Raw genomic sequence first — 18585 nt, forward strand, 5'->3', positions numbered from 1 at the left:
AGTGCAGAATACAGTGTTACAGCTGCAGAGAAGGTGCAGAAAGAGAGAGATCAGAATTAATGTTTGAGAAGGCCTTTCACAAGTCTGATAATAGCGGGCAAGAAGCTGTTCTTGAATCTGCTCATATGTTTACTCAAACTTTTATATCTTCTGCCAGATGGAAAAGGGTGGTAGAGAATATAAGCGATATTAATAATCACATAATCATCTGCAGAACCTGATCCAAAAACAAGAAGTGCAGGAAATGTTCAACAGGTCAAGCAGCAGAGTGTTGCCAGGGTTTTCTGTTTTTGTTTCAGATTTCTAGTATCTGCAGTATTTTACTCTTAAGTAATTTTGACTTGTGCAGTATTGAAAACAAGTGGAATACGTATGAATTAATACCCCACTGGCTGTCTGCTTGTAAGAGGGTCAAGAATTTACTGTGAATACGTTGCATGGCTTTCATGGAGCGTTGGTTTGAAACAGCAACTGTTTCAGCATGTGTTCAACAAATGTTTTTTTAATAAAAAGCTTTTTGCAATGTCAGCAACATGTGAGTTAAAGTTACAAGTAGTGTCTCAGTAAAACATTCTGTGTACATGCAACTTGATTTATTTGACTATAAAACACTGATAGGATGCACTGTGTCAAGCTAGGATGTTCTACTAAGGCTGAGAGCCCAGCTGATCGTACGGTTTTCTCCCGAAGCTGTCCTGTACCATGTAGGGAGCAGGATTTAGTGCACCAGGATCTGTTCCAAAAGGATTCCACCTGCACTGTGCGGACACACAATTTGGCATGACCAACTTAATTCCTTACACTCAACTCTGCTTGGCATAATTAAGCAATGTACGAGGTCATTATAAGAAGTAAGTTTACTTTTCAATAGCATGAATATGGTTTTTATTCAAGAGTTTGAATTGTGAGGTTGTTCAACAACTGTTTCTGATAGGAACATATACAACAAATCCTATCTCCTTACTTGACACAGAGTATAAAGTGCTATTGTATTTAGGAGTGTTCACACGCAACATGACACTACACATGAGAAGATGCTATTAAACTGTGTTGAATTTTATTTCAATTCTAATGTTGGGGGTGCTCCCCCATGATGTACAGTGCAATGTTCTGCTACAACCCTGTCTGTGTTTGAACACACAGTTGAAGGAACTGTATACGCTGCTGAATGAGAACTACGTGGAGGATGATGACAACATGTTTAGATTTGATTATTCACCGGAGTTTTTACTGTGGTAAGTAGAGTAACAGGTTACATAGCTGGATTTATAAATTTACTTTCACCTGCAAGAAAATCTGTCCTCGTTCCAACTCTAATTCAGGCTGTATTTGACCTGGATGTGATAACATTCTTGGATCAAGTGACGGAATTTTCTAAAATCTATTATCATCACAACCAGACATAAAATACAGCTATCTCTGCGCAACCAATAACGTGCACTCAAAATAATTATTGAACTATAATGTGAGGGAGATGGGATTTCAATTAGTGCCATAATCCTCGCTTTGTCTGAAGGAGATGGGGTACCGTACAGTCTGTGGGTTATGGGTTAGTACAGTGTGCAATTTGTACCAGTTATACTTTGCTCCCTTTCCTTTATTAATTGGAAATTAAGGACCCCTTCATATACCTCATATAAAATTACCACCCTTCTTTTAAATGTGAAATATTTAGAAATTGAAAAATTAAACAAAAGAGATTTAACAATTGTGATTGTTTTATAAATACTATTTAATTGACCTTTCTATCAAAGTTGCTTTGCTATAATCTGAACAAGTTAGCAGAAAATTTGAAGTCTTCTCCAGTACAAGATAGCTGAATGTATCATAGATACTGCATTATGGAATGATAAACAAATGCTTTGAATATATGCTAATCTAGAATAGGAGTCATGTTGGGGTTAGGGTCACTGTCACTAGTTGGTTCAATATGCTTTGTTAAAATGAACTTGCTAATAAATGTGCATTTGGTACTGATTTAACAGCAACTGATCTGTTGAAGGCAGAAGCTTAATTTCAACAATAAGGAGAACTTTGTACACCCAGTTGCACTTGAAGCCTCACTTTTGTTGGATTCCAAGAATAACTGTAAAAAGTGTGGGCAGTGCTAGGCTGCTTTCTAGGAGTCTCCGTTGGGTCCAGTACTGACCAGCTCAGTGATGTAAAGTGAACAGCTGTAAAGCTATCTATTTTAGGTATCTGAAGAAGTGTGCTGTCAATCAATACACATCTGCTTTCAGGGTACGTAGTTTCCTTCATGACGAATTGAACTAAATATATCATTGTTTGTTCTCTCTAGGGCACTGCGTCCCCCTGGCTGGTTACTTCAGTGGCACTGCGGTGTACGGGTCGTCTCCAATAAGAAACTAGTGGGTTTCATCAGTGCCATTCCAGCTAATATTCAGATTTATGACCAGTATGTAAAATCGTATTTAATTTTTTAGATTAATGACAAGTATGCTTCTTTCTCAATCTCCATCTCTTCCTTTGCTATTGCATCTTCATCTTTGCAAGTGTTTGTGGAGATCTAAAGACAGTCTGTGCCAGCCTGACACTGTGGTGAGGGAATAGAGTTCATGCCAGTGACTTGTCTTGGTCTTCCTTGTGTTTAGTTAGAGGAAGTTGTGCTCATCCAAGATAATATCAAGGTAGCGTATGGTCAAGCGCTGATGATGAGGTAGAGCTACATGTTATCAGCATACCCAGGAAACTGACTCCTTTTTTTGGATGATGTTGCCAAGGGCTAAATGAGAACTGAGTGGAGGCCTAGTATAGATTCATTGGAGATTTCAGAGATCCCTGTGACAGCAAGAAGAGAAGCCATTCTGGAGGATCTCTGCCTACTGTACTGACTTGAGTTAACTCAACATATACATCTGCTTCCTGAGCCTCAACTAACAAAGACATGCCAAACATTTTCTATTTAAGAATGAGAATAATACAGTTTCAACAATCCTAACACCTGCTTGCAGTATTAAGATGAACTCTGGTGATGGACTTTGTTTAGCTATTAGTCTGGTCATTACACATGGTGAAAAATAGCCAGAATCTATTCCTACAATTGTTCTGTCTCTTTAGCCCCCATTGTTTTTCCGTGATTACAGGCAAAACTAGTAACTTTCACTCCTGCCAATTCATTCCTTAGCAGTAAATTTACTCCATCCACAGGTAACTTCATGACTATACTGACTGCAACTCATCCGGGCAACAAGCCGTACAGGCTTTCATTGAACTTTCTGGAGTGAAAATTAAAATCTTTTCCAGCAAAAGAACTTGATTAGCGCCTGTGCTCCTTAGAATAGTAATAGGCTTGGATGCTTCATTTGTAGAGAACGGGGTTGTCTTCCCTTTAGACAAAACCCTTCATATCTCTCATCTACCCAGATACTACTTCTGCACTTACAATAGTGTTTACTTCCAGTCTCTTGCTTAGTTAAAGCCACAATCTGAGTCATGGTGGGTTTCCTTTTCAGGTTCATTGTTACAGGTTTCCCTCACAGCTTCCAAAGTTTTTGAATAAGTAGGTCCCATCTTGTTACAACAGAAACATCTCTGCTTCCATTTTCACCACCACCAGTATATTCTCTGATCTGAGGAGACCATCTTGGAACATTCCCAGCTATTTATTCTTTTACTTGCATCCTTTCATTCTCCCGTATTCTATCCCTTTTGAGTTTATAAGGGTGATGGAAAAAAGATTTAGTTTTATGGATTAGTCATAATTGTCAGCTATTATCGCTTTCGTCCTCAGCAGAACTTCTTATGACTAAAGGTAATGAATTTTTAGAATCTTCTAAGCATGGTTTCAGCCTCCTAATCCTCAAATCCACCTGTGAAAATTACTTTGCTTGACCCTTTCTAATTCAATGTAGGTTTGCCCAGACTGTTTCCTTAAATTCCGCAACCTTTGTCTATACATCTCAAACACAATATACTTTTTCAACAGCATCATAATCCTGAAAACCCTCCTCTGACAGTGAAGCATGAATTCCTGGTCTTTACCTGTCAACTTGTTCCACACAAGCAATGCAAGTCCTCTTTTGCTCATTTCATTTGTCTCGCCATTACCCCAAATAACATGAAGAATGTTACCACATCATGTTCCTCAAATTCTAACAAGGCCTTGCAAACTTAAACATTTCTTTACTGGACTTCAAATAATGGCATACATTTTCCATGCCAGAATCTGGATCAGTGTCTGATGTCTCCAACTTCAGTGACATTGTTTTATGCTTCTATTCATGTTCCTATGCTTTGTCATCTCTTTGAACATAGAACATAGAAAAATACAGCGCAGTACAGGCCCTTCGGCCCTCGATGTTGCGCCGACCAAAGCCCACCTAACCTACACTAGCCAAATAACCTCCATATGCTTATCCAATGCCCGCTTAAATGACCATAAAGAGGGAGAGTCCACCACTGCTACTGGCAGGGCATTCCATGAACTCTCAACCCGCTGAGTAAAGAATCTACCCCTAACATCTGTCCTATACCTACCACCCCTTAATTTAAAGCTGTGTCCCCTAGTAACAGCTGACTCCATGAGCGGAAAAATGTTCTCACTGTCAACCCTATCTAAACCCCTAATCATCTTGTACACCTCTATCAAATCTCTCCTAAACCTTCTTTTCTCCAATGAGAACAGCCCCAAGTGCCTCAGCCTTTCCTCATACAATCTTCCTACCATGTCAGGCAACATCCTGGTAAACCTCCTCTGCACCCGTTCCAATGCCTCCATATCCTTCCTATAGGATGGCGACCAAAACTGCACACAATACTCCAGATGAGGCCGCACCAGAGTCTTATACAACTGCAACATGACCTCAGGACTCCGGAACTCAATTCCTCTACCAATAAAGCCCAGTACGCCATATGCCTTCCTCACAGCACTATTTACCTGGGTGGCAACTTTCAGAGATCTGTGTACATGGACACCAAGATCCCTCTGCCCATCCACACTACCAAGTAGCCTACCATTAGCCCAGTAATCCATCTTCTTGTTACTCCTACCAAAGTGAATGACTTCACACTTAGCTACATCGAACGCCATTTGCCACCTTTCTGCCTAGCTCTGCAACTTATCTATATCCCGCTGTAATCTGCCACATCCTTCTTCGCTGTCCACAACTCCACCGACTTTCGTGTCATCCGCAAACTTGCTCACCCAGCTTTCAAGCCCCTCCTCTAGGTCATTTATAAAAATGACAAACAGCAATGGTCCCAAAACAGATCCTTGTGGAACACCGCTAGTAACTGCACTCCAAGATGAACCTATATCATCAACTACTACCCTCTGTCTCCTTCCAGCCAGCCAATTCCTAATCCAAACCTCTAATGCACCCTCAATGCCATACCTCCGTAGTTTTTGCATTAGCCTACCATGGGGTACCTTATCGAACGCCTTGCTAAAATCCATATACACCATATCTACTGCTTTACCCTTGTCCACTTCCTTGGTCACCTTCTCAAAGAACTCAATAAGGTTTGTGAGGCACGACCTGCCCTTCACAAAACCATGCTGACTATCCTTGATCACATTATTCCTATCCAGATGTTCATAAATCCTATCCCTTACAATTCTCTCTAAGACTTTGCCCACAACAGAAGTGAGACTCACTGGCCTATAGTTATTCGGGCTATCCCTACTCCCCTTCTTGAACAAGGGGACCACATTCGCTATCCTCCAGTCTTCTGGCACTATTCCCGTAGACAATGACGACATAAAAATCAAGGCCAATGGCTCTGCTATCTCCTCCCTAGCTTCTCAGAGGATCTTAGGATAAATGCCATCAGGCCCAGGGGACTTATCTATTTTCATCCTTTCCAGTATTCCCCAGACCTCTTCCCTACATACCTCAAGGTCATCCATTCTAATCACTTGTGACTCAATATTCACATCAGCAACAGTGTCCTGTTCCTGAGTGAATACTGACGAAAAGTATTGATTTAGTGTCTCCCCAATCTCCTCCGCCTCCACGCACAACTTCCCACTACTATCCTTGACTGGACCTATTCCTACCCTAGTCATCCTTTTATTCCTGACATACCCATAGAAAGCCTTTGGGTTTTCCCTAATCCTACCAACTAAGGACTTTTCATGTCCCCTTCTCGCTGCTCTTAGCTCTCTCTTTAGATCCTTCCTGGCTACCTTATAACTCTCAATCGCCCCAACTGAACCTTCACGCCTCATCTTTACATAGGCCGCCCTCTTCCCTTTCACAAGGGATTCCAAGTCCTTATTAAACCACAGCTCCCTCGCAAGACCCTTTACTCCCTGCCTTACTGGTACATACTTAGCTGAAAATGTGTTGCTGGTTAAAGCACAGGCAGCATCCAAGGAATAGGAAATTCGACGTTTCGGAGATAAGCCCTTCATCAGGAATGAGGAGAGTGTGCCAAGCAGTCTAAGATAAAAGGTAGGGAGAAGGGACTTGGGGGAGGGGCGATGGAGATGTGATAGTGGGATAGGGGCGGAGAGGTCAGGAAGAAGATTGCAGGTTAGGAGAAATCCGAGTTCATTCCTTGTGGTTGGAGGGTTCCCAGGCGGAAGATGAGGCACTCCTCCTCCAGCCGTCGTGTTGTTATGTTCTGCCGGTGGAGGAGTCCAAGGACCTGCATGTCCACAAGGAATGAACTCAGATTTCTCCAGTTTCCTCATTTCCCCTCCCCCCACCTTGTCTCAGTCGGTTCCCTCAACTCAGCACCGCCCTCCTAACCTGCAATCCTCTTCCTGACCTCTCCGCCCCCACCCCACTCCGGCCTATCACCCTCACCTTGACCTCCTTCCACCTATCACAGCTCCCACAAGTCCCTCCTCCCTACCTTTTATCTTAGCCTGCTTGGCACACTCTCCTCATTCCTGATGAAGGGCTTATGCCCGAAACGTCGAATTTCCTATTCCTTGGATGCTGCCTGACCTGCTGTGCTTTAACCAGCAACACATTTTCAGCTATGATCTCCAGCATCTGCAGACCTCATTTTTTACTGGTACATACTTATCAAGGACACCCAATAGTTGTTCCTTGAACAATCTCCACATATCATTTGTGTTCTTCCCTTGAAGCCTATTTTTCCAATCCACGCATCCTAAGTCATGCCTCACCACATCATAATTTCCCTGCCCCCAGCTATAACTCTTGCCCTGCAGTGCACACTTATCCCTCTCCATCACTAGAGTAAAAGTCACCGAGTTGTGGTCATTGTCCCCGAAGTTCTCACCTACCTCCAAGTCTAACACCTGGCCTGGTTCATTACCTAGAACCAAATCCAGTATAGCCTCACCTCTTGTTGGCCTGTCTACATATTGGGTCAGGAAACCCTCCTGCACACATTGGACAAACACCGACCCATCTAATGAACTCGAGCTATAGCTCTCCCAGTCAATATCTGGGAAGTTAAAGTCCCCCATAACAACCACCCTGCTACTTTCACTCTTCTCCTGAATCATCCTCGCAATACTTTCCTCTACTTCTCTCGGACTATTAGGCCTGTAGAAAACTCCTGACAGGGTGACCTTACCTTTCTTATTTCTAACCTCAGCCCAAACTACGTCAGATGGCAAGTCTTCCTCCATCATCCTTTCTACCACTGTAATACTATCCTTGACAAGCAATGCCACACCTCCCCCTCTTTTACCCCCATCTCTGACCCTACTGAAACATTTAAACCCTGGAACCTGCAACAGCCATTCCTGTCCCTGTTCTACCCACGTCTCTGTAATGGCCACAACATCGAAGTCCCAGGTACCAACCCACGCTGCAAGTTCACCTACCTTATTTCTTATACTTCTGGCATTGAAGTATACACACTTCAAGCCACCTTCCTGTTTACAGGCACCCTCCTTCGAGATCGATGCCTTGTTCCTAACCTCCCTACACTCAAGGTCCTGTACCCTAAAGCTACAGTCCAGGTTCCCATGCCCCTGCAGAGTTAGTTTAAACCCTCCCAAAGAGCACTAGCAAACCTCCCCCCAAGGATACTGGTGCCCCTCAGGTTCAGGTGTAGACCATCCTGTTTATAGAGGTCCCACCTTCCCCAGAAAGAACCCCAGTTGTCCAGAAACCGGAATCCCTCCCTCCTGCACCATCCCTGTAGCCACGCAATTATCTGTTCTCTCTCCCTATTCCTCGACTCTCTCTCACGTGGCACGGGTAACAAACCAGAGACAACAACTTTGTTCGTTCTAGCTCTGAGCTTCCAACCTAGCTCCCTGAAAGCCTGCCTGACATCCTCACCCCTCTTCCTACCTATGTCGTTGGTGCCAACGTGGACCACGACCTGGGGCTGCTCCCCCTCCCCCTTAAGGACCCGGAAAACACAATCAGAAACATCACGTACCCTTGCACCTGGGAGGCAACATACCAATCGTGAGCCTCTATCGCCCCCGCAAAACCACCTATCTGTGCCCCTCACTATTGAGTCCCCAATAACTATCGCTCTACCTTTCTCCACCCTTCCCTTCTGAGCAACGGGGACAGGCTCCGTGCCAGAGGCCTGAACCTCATTACTTACCCCTGGTAAATCATCCCCCCCCCCCCCCCCCAAACAAGTATCCAAAACGGTATACTTGTTCTTGAGGGGAATGACCACAGGGGGTCCCTGCACTGGCTGCTTCCTCCCACTCCCCCTCACTGTCACCCATCTCTCTGTAACTTTCGGAGTAACTACTTCCCTAAAGCTCTGATCTCTGACCACCTCTGCCCTCCGAATGATCCGCAGTTCATCCAACTCCAGCTCCAGTTCACTAACACGGTCTTGGAGGAGCTGGAGATGGGTGCACTTCTTGCAAGTGTAATCAGCAGGGACGTTAATGGCTTCCCTCAACTCATACATGTTGCAAGAGGAACATTGCACTGCCTTCGCTGCCATCCCTCTAAAAGGTAAACTTTAAAAAAAAACTAGATCTAAAGAATCAAACAAGCAAAATGCAGCACTTACCTGCTTACCACAACAGGTCTTACTGTTAGGTTAGAGGAGGAGGGCGGGTGGGAGGCTCTACCCCTGTAGTGCCTCGGGTTCCTCGCCTGCGCGCTTTTATAAGAAAAAAAACCTTCCCAGGTAACCTAGCGCCAGCGACACCAGCTTCCGGGTCCGCTAGGCGTTTAAAAAAAAATTAAATTTTAGCCGTTAAAAAAACAAAAACTGGACTATACCCGCGACTTAAAAAAACACCACCAGACAGCCGTTACCTGCTCCGCCAATTCTAATTGCAATTCTAATTCTAATTTTCTCATTTTGATTTCCTGATTTATTCTATTTTCATTCCATTATCCTTTTTCACCATCTCTAGTTTCTTTGGTTTCTCGTTCTTCTCAATAACTGAAAGGGGTGGAATGGTTCAGTATTTTTGCCATACTGGTAATCAAGGGACCGGTGTTTGAATCCCACTATGGTAAATGCTGGAATTTGAATTCGGTAAAAATCTTGAACTAAAAGATCCAGTGAAGATCATGAAGCCTTTGCTGATTGTCAGAAAGCCCATCTGATTCACTAATGTAATTTAGGGAAGGAAACAGCTGTCCTTACCTGGTCTTTCATACATGTGACTTGAGATCCACAGCAATGTGGTCGACCCTTAACTGCTCTTCAGAATGGCCAAACAAGCAACTCAGTTGCATCAATCTCTAGAAAGTCTCAAAAAGTAATGAAACGGGCATTGACTAAGGTACTGGAAACTACAATGGTAAAAACCACCCTCTTGATCTTCAAATTCCTCCTTAATAATATGAGGGTGAGAAAAAGATGCTTGACATGGTCCTCACCAGTCTGCCTGCAGCAGATGCATTTGTCTGTAATAGTACCTGTAAGAGTGACTGCTATACAATGCTTGTGGAGACAAAGACCCACATTCACATTGAGACATGTTGTATGACACTATCACCACACTAAATTGGGATAGACTTCGAACCGATCTAGCAACTCAAGACTGGGTATTCACAAGATGACGTGCACCATCATCAGCAACAGAATTGTGCTCCAATATAATCATCACCCTCCTGGCTTGGCAAACCCATTATTCTAACCCATCAAGCTAGGGAATCAACCCTGGTGCAATGAAGTGTGCAGGAGGACGTGCCAGAAGCAACACCCGACGTACCAAAATGACGTATCAACCTGGTGAAGCTACAAAACAGGACATACGAATAGCAGCAAGCGATAAATGCATATAATTTGATTTGATTTTTTTATTGTCACATGTACCTAAGTACAATGAAAACTTCTGCGTGCAGCAAGTAGATCATAACATACAAGAACATGCAGATTATAAGGTGATTGAGCAACGTGAGGCATACAAAGTTATGGCTGAGCAGATGATGTACGAAAAGCAAGATCAACATTAGATTTAAAATTTGAGAGATCCATTCAGCAGTCTAATAACAGCGGGACGAAGCTGTCCTTGAACATGTTTAAGCTTGTTTGTTTAAGCCTTCACATCTTCTGCCTGACAGAAGCAGTTAGAAGAGAGGGGTGGGAGGGGTCAATAATATTGTTGGCTGCTTTTCTGCAGTATCGAGATGTATAGATAGAGTCAATGGATGGGAGGTTGGCTTGCAAGATGGACTGTGCTATGTTCACAACTTTCCATAGTTCCTTTTAGCCCAGTTACCATACCAAGCCATGATGCATCCAGATATAGATCACCATAGAAAGCATTCTGAAAGTTGGTGAGGGTCCTTATGGACATGCCAAATTTCTTTAGTCTCCTGAGAAAGAAGAGGCATTGTTGTGCCTTCTTGACCATCACATCAACGTGGGCGGTCCAGGACAGATTGTTGGTTATCATCCCTCCGAGGAACTTGATGCTGTCGTCCATCTCTACCTCAGCTCCACTGATATATATAGAGCTGTGTCTCCCCCCCCCCCCCACTCATTGCTTCCTGAGGTCAATGATCAGCTGTTTAGTTTTGAGGGAGAGATTGTTATCTTTGCATCATGTCATCAAGCATTCTATTGCCTTCCTGTATTCTGTCTTGTCTTTTAGACCTCAGTTGACAGAAAATGCAGGCCAGGTTTCTGAACTTAACAAGAATTAGTTTTTGTTACAACTGCATACATTATTTTCTAGCTCTACGCAAGATAACTATGAACCACTCATATATAACTGTACCAGTTAAAAGTTTAAACCTCTTATTAGTGTCCCTTTACACAGACACACACACAGACAGACAGACACACACACACACACACACACACACACACACACACTCAGACATGTGCTTTCTCAGAGCCACAAAAAACACATAATGTCATGGGAATGAGGAAAGGCAATTCAATTGCTCATGTCCATAGGGCTGTTTACATTTGAGTTAAGAAATTTCTCCTCCTCTCCATCCAAAACAGCCTGCCATATATCCTGGCCTACTTTGTTCAGGATGCCTCAGTCAGAGGGAACATCCAGCTGCACAGAGTCTGCCCAGCCCTGTCCAGATTTTATATTTTCAGTGAGGTCCTCTCTTATTCTCCTAAACCCCATTGAATACAGGCCCAATCAACTCAATCTGTTGTTATCTGACAAGCCTGCCATTCCAGGAATCAGTCTTCACTGCATTCTTTCTATTTCCCTGGGTAAGGCGATCAAAGCTGCACACAGTAATCTAGTCGTCATACTCACCAAGGCCCTGTACAGCTCCTTAAAATTTATTCCTAAGTTGTGGGCATCACTGGCTTGACATGTATTTATTAAGTCACGAGTGTGCTGCTGGAAAAGCACAGCCGGTCAGGCAGCATCCGAGGAGCAGGCAAATCGACATTTCGGGCATATGCTGTTCTTCAGGAATGAGGCTTATGCTCGAAACCTCAAAGCTCCTGCTCCTTGGGTGCTGCCTGACCTGCTGTGCTTTTCCAGCACACTCTCGACTCTGATCTCTGGTATCTGCAGTCCTCACTTTCTCCTACATATTTATTAAACATCTCTAATTGCTCAGAAGGCAGTTATGAATCAACTGCATTGGGGTGGAAGTCACATGTAGGCTAGACCAAGTAAGAATGACAGATTTCCTACCATAAAGGACATTCGTGAATTGGGTGGTTTTTATCTTACAGCCTGTGGTGGTTGAATGGTCGCCATTAACCTAGTATTGTATTTCACCTGTTTCATCATCTTCCATGGATTTGCATGTCTCCAGAAAGTCATTCTGGGTTCTAGATTACTAGTCTCATGACACTGTCACCATATCCTCCCTTTGCATTAGTTTCAGCATATTTGTCTTCATGACGGTTGTTGTGGGTTCACCAAGTTGGGAGGTTGGTTTGCAGATGTTTTGTCCCCTCTCTAAGTGACATCCTCAGTGCTATGGAGCCTTTTGTGAAGCGCTTGTTGTACTGTTAGTTGGAATTTATTAGAATTTGTTGGAATTTGTCCTCATCCTCCAGAACTTGCTCCTCTCTAACTTTGCTTTCTCCTCACCTAGATTAGAAAATCATTCCTGTGCATATTTCCAAGTTTCAACTTTGATTTTCTTTGACCCTGTTCTCTTTTCCCATCCTTAGCTGTGAAACTTTGGGTCACTTCAGCCTCATTCGCATGAAATCTCCTTTTGTTTCTTTTACTACCTTTCTCCAAACCTGAAAAATGTGATTTTAAAGAATAGAAAGAGTTGGCAGGAGGAGAGAGATTGTATGTCAGGCATTGATAGGGTGTGGGTGTATGTGTGTGCCAGGTGATGAATTTTGGTTCCAGCAGATGGCGTGACAGCTAGTAGGTGCATACCGGGCAGTGGGGATGGACATGCCAGACAGTGAGGATGGGTTTGGGGTATTGGACACACTAAGAGGCTATGTCGAGCCTTGGGGCTGTCATTCAGTGAGAGTATGGGGCCAGTGAGGGGGAGAAGTCTCTAACACTGATGCTACAAGACCTGCTGCTTTACTTTAATTTTCAATGTTTATTTAGTTTATATTGCTAAAATTTCAGTTCTTGTTTTGTTTGCCTGGCAGTTTGAAGAAGATGGTGGAGATTAATTTTCTGTGTGTGCATAAGAAGTTGCGCTCCAAACGTGTGGCACCAGTCTTGATCCGTGAGATCACCAGGAGAGTCAACCTCGAAGGCAGCTACCAGGCTGTGTACACAGCAGGGGTGGTACTGCCGAAACCTGTGGGAACTTGCAGGTAAGATCCATCCTAATGAATGATAAATTTTAATTTTTAAAAAATTTAATCTATTTTTCACAGGATCCCAACAGCATGGAAACAGGCTATTCGGCCCAACAAATCCACACTGACCTCCGAAGAATAATCCACCCAGACCCATTCCCCTGCCCTATTACTCTACATTTACCCCTGACTAATGCACCTAACCTATACATACCTGAACACTATGGGCAAGTTAGCATGGCCATTTCATCTAGCCTGCACATCTTTGGATTGTAGGAGGAAACCCAAGCAGAAACGGGGAGAATGTGTACACTCCACACAGACAGCCGCGTGAGGCTGGAATCGCACCCAGGTCCCTGGCGCTGTGAGGCAGCAGTGCTAACCACAGTGTTCTATAATCCTCTGGCCTCCAGGTGTAGCTCCCTGCCTAAGGAATATTGATTGATAGTCCTTGATATCAAGGCAGCATTTGACCAAGTATAACATCAAGGAACCCTAGCAAAACTGGAATCAGGGAGTAAACTGTTTACCAGGTATGGCAGGTTGGAGCCATACCTGGTAAACAGGAAGATGGTTGTGGTTATTGAAGGGCAGTCATCTCAGCGCAAGAGCACCTCTGCAGGAGTTCTTCAGGGTAGTGACCTAGGCCCAACCATTTTCAGTTGCTCCATCAATGACCTCCCCGCACGATACGGTCAGAAATGGGGATGTTTGCTGATGTTTGCACAATGTTCAGAACCATTTGCAATTAACCCCTCATACTGAAGCAGTCTGCGTTTGCATGCAACAAGATCTGGATAATATCCAGGCTTGGGCTGACAAATGGCAAGTAACATTTCACACCACACAAATGGCAAGCAATGGCTATCATGCATAAGAGATAATCTAACCTCTTTCTCTTGGCATTGAATCCCTCACTAACATAGAGTCATAGTCATAGAATGATACGGCATGGAAATAGGCCTCTTCAGCCCAAACTGGTCCGTGCTGATCATGGTGCTCACTCACATTTGGTCCATATCCCTCTAAACCCTTCCCATCCCTGTCCCTATCCAAATGTTTTTAAATGTTGCAATTGTACCTGCCTCAACCACTTTCTCTGTCAGCCCATTCCATAGACGCACCACTCTACGTGAAGAAGTTACCCCTCAGGTCCTTCGATCTTTTACCATTCAACTTAAACCTATGCTCTCTAGTTTTCAATTTACCATCCCTGGGAAAAAAAAAGTATCTGCATTAATCCTGTCTATGTCCCTCATGATTTTATGCACCTCAATAAGGTCACCCCTCAATCTTCTACGATCCGAGGAATAAAGTCCTATCCTGGCCAACCTCTCCTTATTACTCAGGCCTAGTAATTCTGGAAACATCCTTGTAAATCTTCTTTGGATTCTTTCCAGTTAAATATGTCTTTCCTAAAACAAGGTGACCAAACCTGTACACAATACTCCAAGAACAGCCTCACCAATGACTTATACAGCTGTAACATAACATCCTAGTTCCCTTACTCAGAGCTTTGACCAGTGAAGGCCAGCATGTTAAGTGCCTTCTTCACCACCCTGTCTACCTGTGATGCTGCTTTCAGCGAACTATTTATTTGTATTCTGAGGTCCCTCTGTTCCACAGCACTCCTCAGGACCTTAGTATTTACTGTATAAGTCCTACCTTGGTTTGACTTTCCAAAGTGTAACACCTCACACTTCTCTGTATTGAATTGTATTTGCTAATCCTCAGTCCACCTGATCAAGATCCCTCTGTAATTTCTGAGAGCCTTCCTCACTATCAGCGATACCTCTTAATTTTGATTCATCTGCAAACTTACTAATCATGCCTTATACGTTCATATCCAGATCATTTATGTAAATAGTCAAGAGTGTGTTACTGGAAAAGCACGGCAGCATCTGAGAAGCAGAGGATTTGACGTTTTGGGCATAACTCCTTCATCAGGGCTTCCTGATGAAAGGCTTATGCTCAAAACGTTGATTCTCCTGCTCCTCGGGTGCTGCCTGACCTCCTGTGGTTTTCCACCACCACACTCTTGACTTTGATCTCCAGCAACTGCAGTCTTTACTTTCTCCCATTTATGTAAATAACAAAGGTCCCAGCACCAACTCCTGTGTCATGCCACTAGTCACAGGCCCCCCAGTCTGAGAAACAACCTTCAAGCATCACTCTCTGCTTCCTATCATTGAGCCAATTTTGAATCCAGTTAGCTAGCTCTCCCTGGGTGCAATGCAATCTAACCTTCATGACCAGCCTGCCAGGCAGGACCTTGCCAAAGACCTTACTGAAACCCATATAAACAACATCCACTGCCCTACCCTCATCTATTCTCTTGGTTACCTCTTCGAAAACCTCTAAAAGATTTGTCAGACATGACTTGCTGTGCATAAGTCCCTAATCAGACCATGACCATCCAAATGTTGGTTGATTCTGTCCCTCAGTATCCTCTCCAACAGCTTGCCTACCACTGATGTCAGGCTCATGGCCTGTAGTTCCCTGGCTTGTTTTGTTACCTTTCTTAAACAATGGAACAACATTAGCCACCCTCCAGTCTTCTGAAACTTCACCAGTGACTAAAATGAAGGAAAAATCTCTGCAAGAGCCTCTGGAATTTCTTTCCTAGCCTTCCACAACATCCGAGGATGGATTGATCAGGCCCAGGGGAGTTATCCACCTTATTGCGCTTTAAGGCTGCAAACACCTTCTGTCTGATAATACGTATGTGGTCAAAAACATCCCCCTTTATTTCTTATATTTCCTTAACTTCCTTCAGTAAACACTTGGGAAAATTTTTAATGAATACTTCTCCTCATCTCCTGTGGCTCCATGCTGATCTTTAAGGGGGACTTATTCTCTTCTTAGCCACTCTCGTACTCTTAATATAGCTCTTAATAGAAGCTCTTGGAATTATCTTTAACCTTATCTGCTAGATCTATCTCATGCACTCTTTTTGCTCTCTTGATTTCTGTCTTAAGTGCACTGCTACTCTTTTTATAGCCATCTAGGGATTCACTTGCACCTGACTGCTTAAACCGAATTCCTGAAGAAGGGCTTATGCCCGAAACGTCGATTCACCTGCTCCTCGGATGCTGCCTGGCCTACTGTGTTTTTCCAGCACCACATTTTTCAGCTTAAACCCAATGCATGCTTTCTTCCCATTCCTGACCTCAATATCCCTCAATCAGTTGGGGATCCCCAAACCTGCTTTTACCTTCAGTCTAACAGGGATATAAGTGTCCCTGGATTCTCAATATCACACTTCTAAAAGCCTCCCATTTGCCAGTCATTTCTTTTCCTTCAAATAGATTCACCCATTGACCCCTGCTAGATCCTGCCTAATGGCCCCAAAATTGGCCCTGCTCCAGTTTGTCACTTAACCTGTGGACCTGCCCGATCTTTACTCATAACTTAAAACAGAGAGAGTTATGGTCACTGGATCCAAAGTGCTGTCCGACTGACACTTAAGTCACTTGCCCGACCTCATTTTTTAGGAGGAGGTCCAGTGTTGCACCCTTCCTAGTAAGGCCCTCTACATATTGATTTAGGAAACTTGTTTGGACACATTTGACAAATCTCCAACCAATTATTCCTACAGGTATCTGCAATCTCTCTACATATCTGCTCCGCAAGTGCCTGCTGGCTATTTAGGGGTCTGTAATACGCACCCAACAAAGTGACCATCCCCTCCTTGTTTCTAATTTCTAACCATATGGCCTCATTTTTTTGACCCCTTAAGCACTGTTGTTGTGTCCTCTCTTTTCAAAAGAGCAACTCACCCTCCTCATTCACTTGTACTTCTGTCATGCCTGTAGCTTTTGTATCCTGGAACATTGACCTGCCAGTCCATGCCCTTCTCTCAGCCATGTGTCTGTAATGGCTATAATTATCCCAGTCCCCAGAGCCGGTCCATGCTCAGCTCATCTGCCTTACCTGATCAAGGGCTTATACCCAAAACATCGATTCTCCTGCTCCCCAGATGCTGCATAACCTGCTGTGCTTTTCCAGCACCACACTCTCAACTCTGATCTCCAGCATCTGCATTCCTTATTTCTCCTCATCTGCCTTCCCAGTCAAGCCTTGTGCATTGAAATAATTACACTTTAAACCAGAAGTCTTTTCCCTCCCTTTACTGTCGCCCTGGCGGTCCTGAATAGTAAACTTACTCTCAATGGCTAATGTATTTTCCCCTGACTTCTCGATGGCCCCTCTCTGATTCGGAATCCCACACCCCTACCAAACTAGTCTAAACCCTCCTGGGTAACACTAACAAATCTCCCTGCAAAGATATTGGTCCCTGTCTGGTTCAAGTGCAACCCGACCCTTGAACAGGTCACCTTACCCCAGAAAAGATCCCAAAAACTGAAAATCCTGCCCTCTACACCAGCTCCTCAGCCACGCATTCATCTGACCTATCTTTCTATTTATATCCTTACTAGCAGGTGGTACTGGGAGTAATCCAGAGAGCACTACCCTTGGGGTCCTGCTTTTTAACTTCTTACCTAACTCCCTGTACCCATTTCGCAGGACCCCATCCCTGTGTCTACCTGTGTCATTTGTACAGATGTGCGCAATGACCTTTGGCTGTTCACCCTCCCCCTTCAGAATGTTCTGCAACTGCTCAGAGACATCCTTGACATCCTGGTGGTTACCATTGACCAGAAACTTAACTGGACTTACCATATAAATACAGCTGCTTTAAGAGGAGGTCAGAGGTTAGGAATATTGCCGTGAGTCCGAACTCCCCAAAACCTGTCCACCACCTATAAGGCCCATGTGAGGAGTATGCCAGAATACTCTGTACTTTGCTGTATGAGTGCAGCTCCAGCAACACTCGAGAAGCTTGACATTATCCAGGACAAAGCAGCCCACTTGATTGGCACCACATCCACAAACATACATTGCCGCCTTTACTGACACTCAGTAGAACCATCTACAAAAGGCACTGCAGAAACTCACCAAAGATCCATCTAAAAGGACAAGGGCAGCAGATACATGGAAACACCAACACTTGGAAGTTCCCATCCAAACCACTCACCATCCTGACTTGGAAATATATCGCAGTTCCTTAAGTGCCATTGCATCAAAATACTAGAATTTCCTTTCCTGAAGTCATTGTGGGTCTACCTACAGCCCTCAGAACCTGCTGCAGTTCAAGAGACAGCTCACCACCACCTTCTCAAGGTCAACAAGGGCCAGGCAATGACTGGCCCACGAGCAATACCAATGTCACATGAGTGAATACGTAAAGACATGGGAATCTATGCTGTTGTCTCTGTACTGATGTCCAGTGACAGTCACAGTTGATTCCTTTATTAGTGTAACCCCAGCATCTCGGACTAGACAAATCCATTATGTTCTCCCTGGGCTGGATATTAGTTAAAGGAATGGTGGGTTCTTTTCAGTAGGCAATAAAACTGATTGTGTGCAGTGTGACAGACCATGTGTTATGCTATTCTTGTTAATACCCTTAAATTGAGCCTTTGCCTTGTG

At 44.0% G+C, this 18585-nt stretch overlaps 1 protein-coding gene across 1 annotated transcript in view; it reads left to right on the top strand.

Moving 5' to 3' along the window:
• The window catches only part of LOC132830830 (glycylpeptide N-tetradecanoyltransferase 1-like), an 86210-nt gene that overhangs the window by 41421 nt on the left and 26204 nt on the right, over nt 1-18585 (top strand). Inside the window, exons 5-7 of the mRNA XM_060848705.1 lie at nt 1144-1235; nt 2300-2416; nt 12937-13107. Coding sequence (XP_060704688.1) covers nt 1144-1235; nt 2300-2416; nt 12937-13107 — 380 coding nt within the window. The remainder of the gene's footprint in view (nt 1-1143; nt 1236-2299; nt 2417-12936; nt 13108-18585) is intronic.

The sequence above is a fragment of the Hemiscyllium ocellatum genome, chromosome 32, assembly GCF_020745735.1.
Source record: "Hemiscyllium ocellatum isolate sHemOce1 chromosome 32, sHemOce1.pat.X.cur, whole genome shotgun sequence".
Classification (NCBI taxonomy): domain Eukaryota; kingdom Metazoa; phylum Chordata; class Chondrichthyes; order Orectolobiformes; family Hemiscylliidae; genus Hemiscyllium; species Hemiscyllium ocellatum.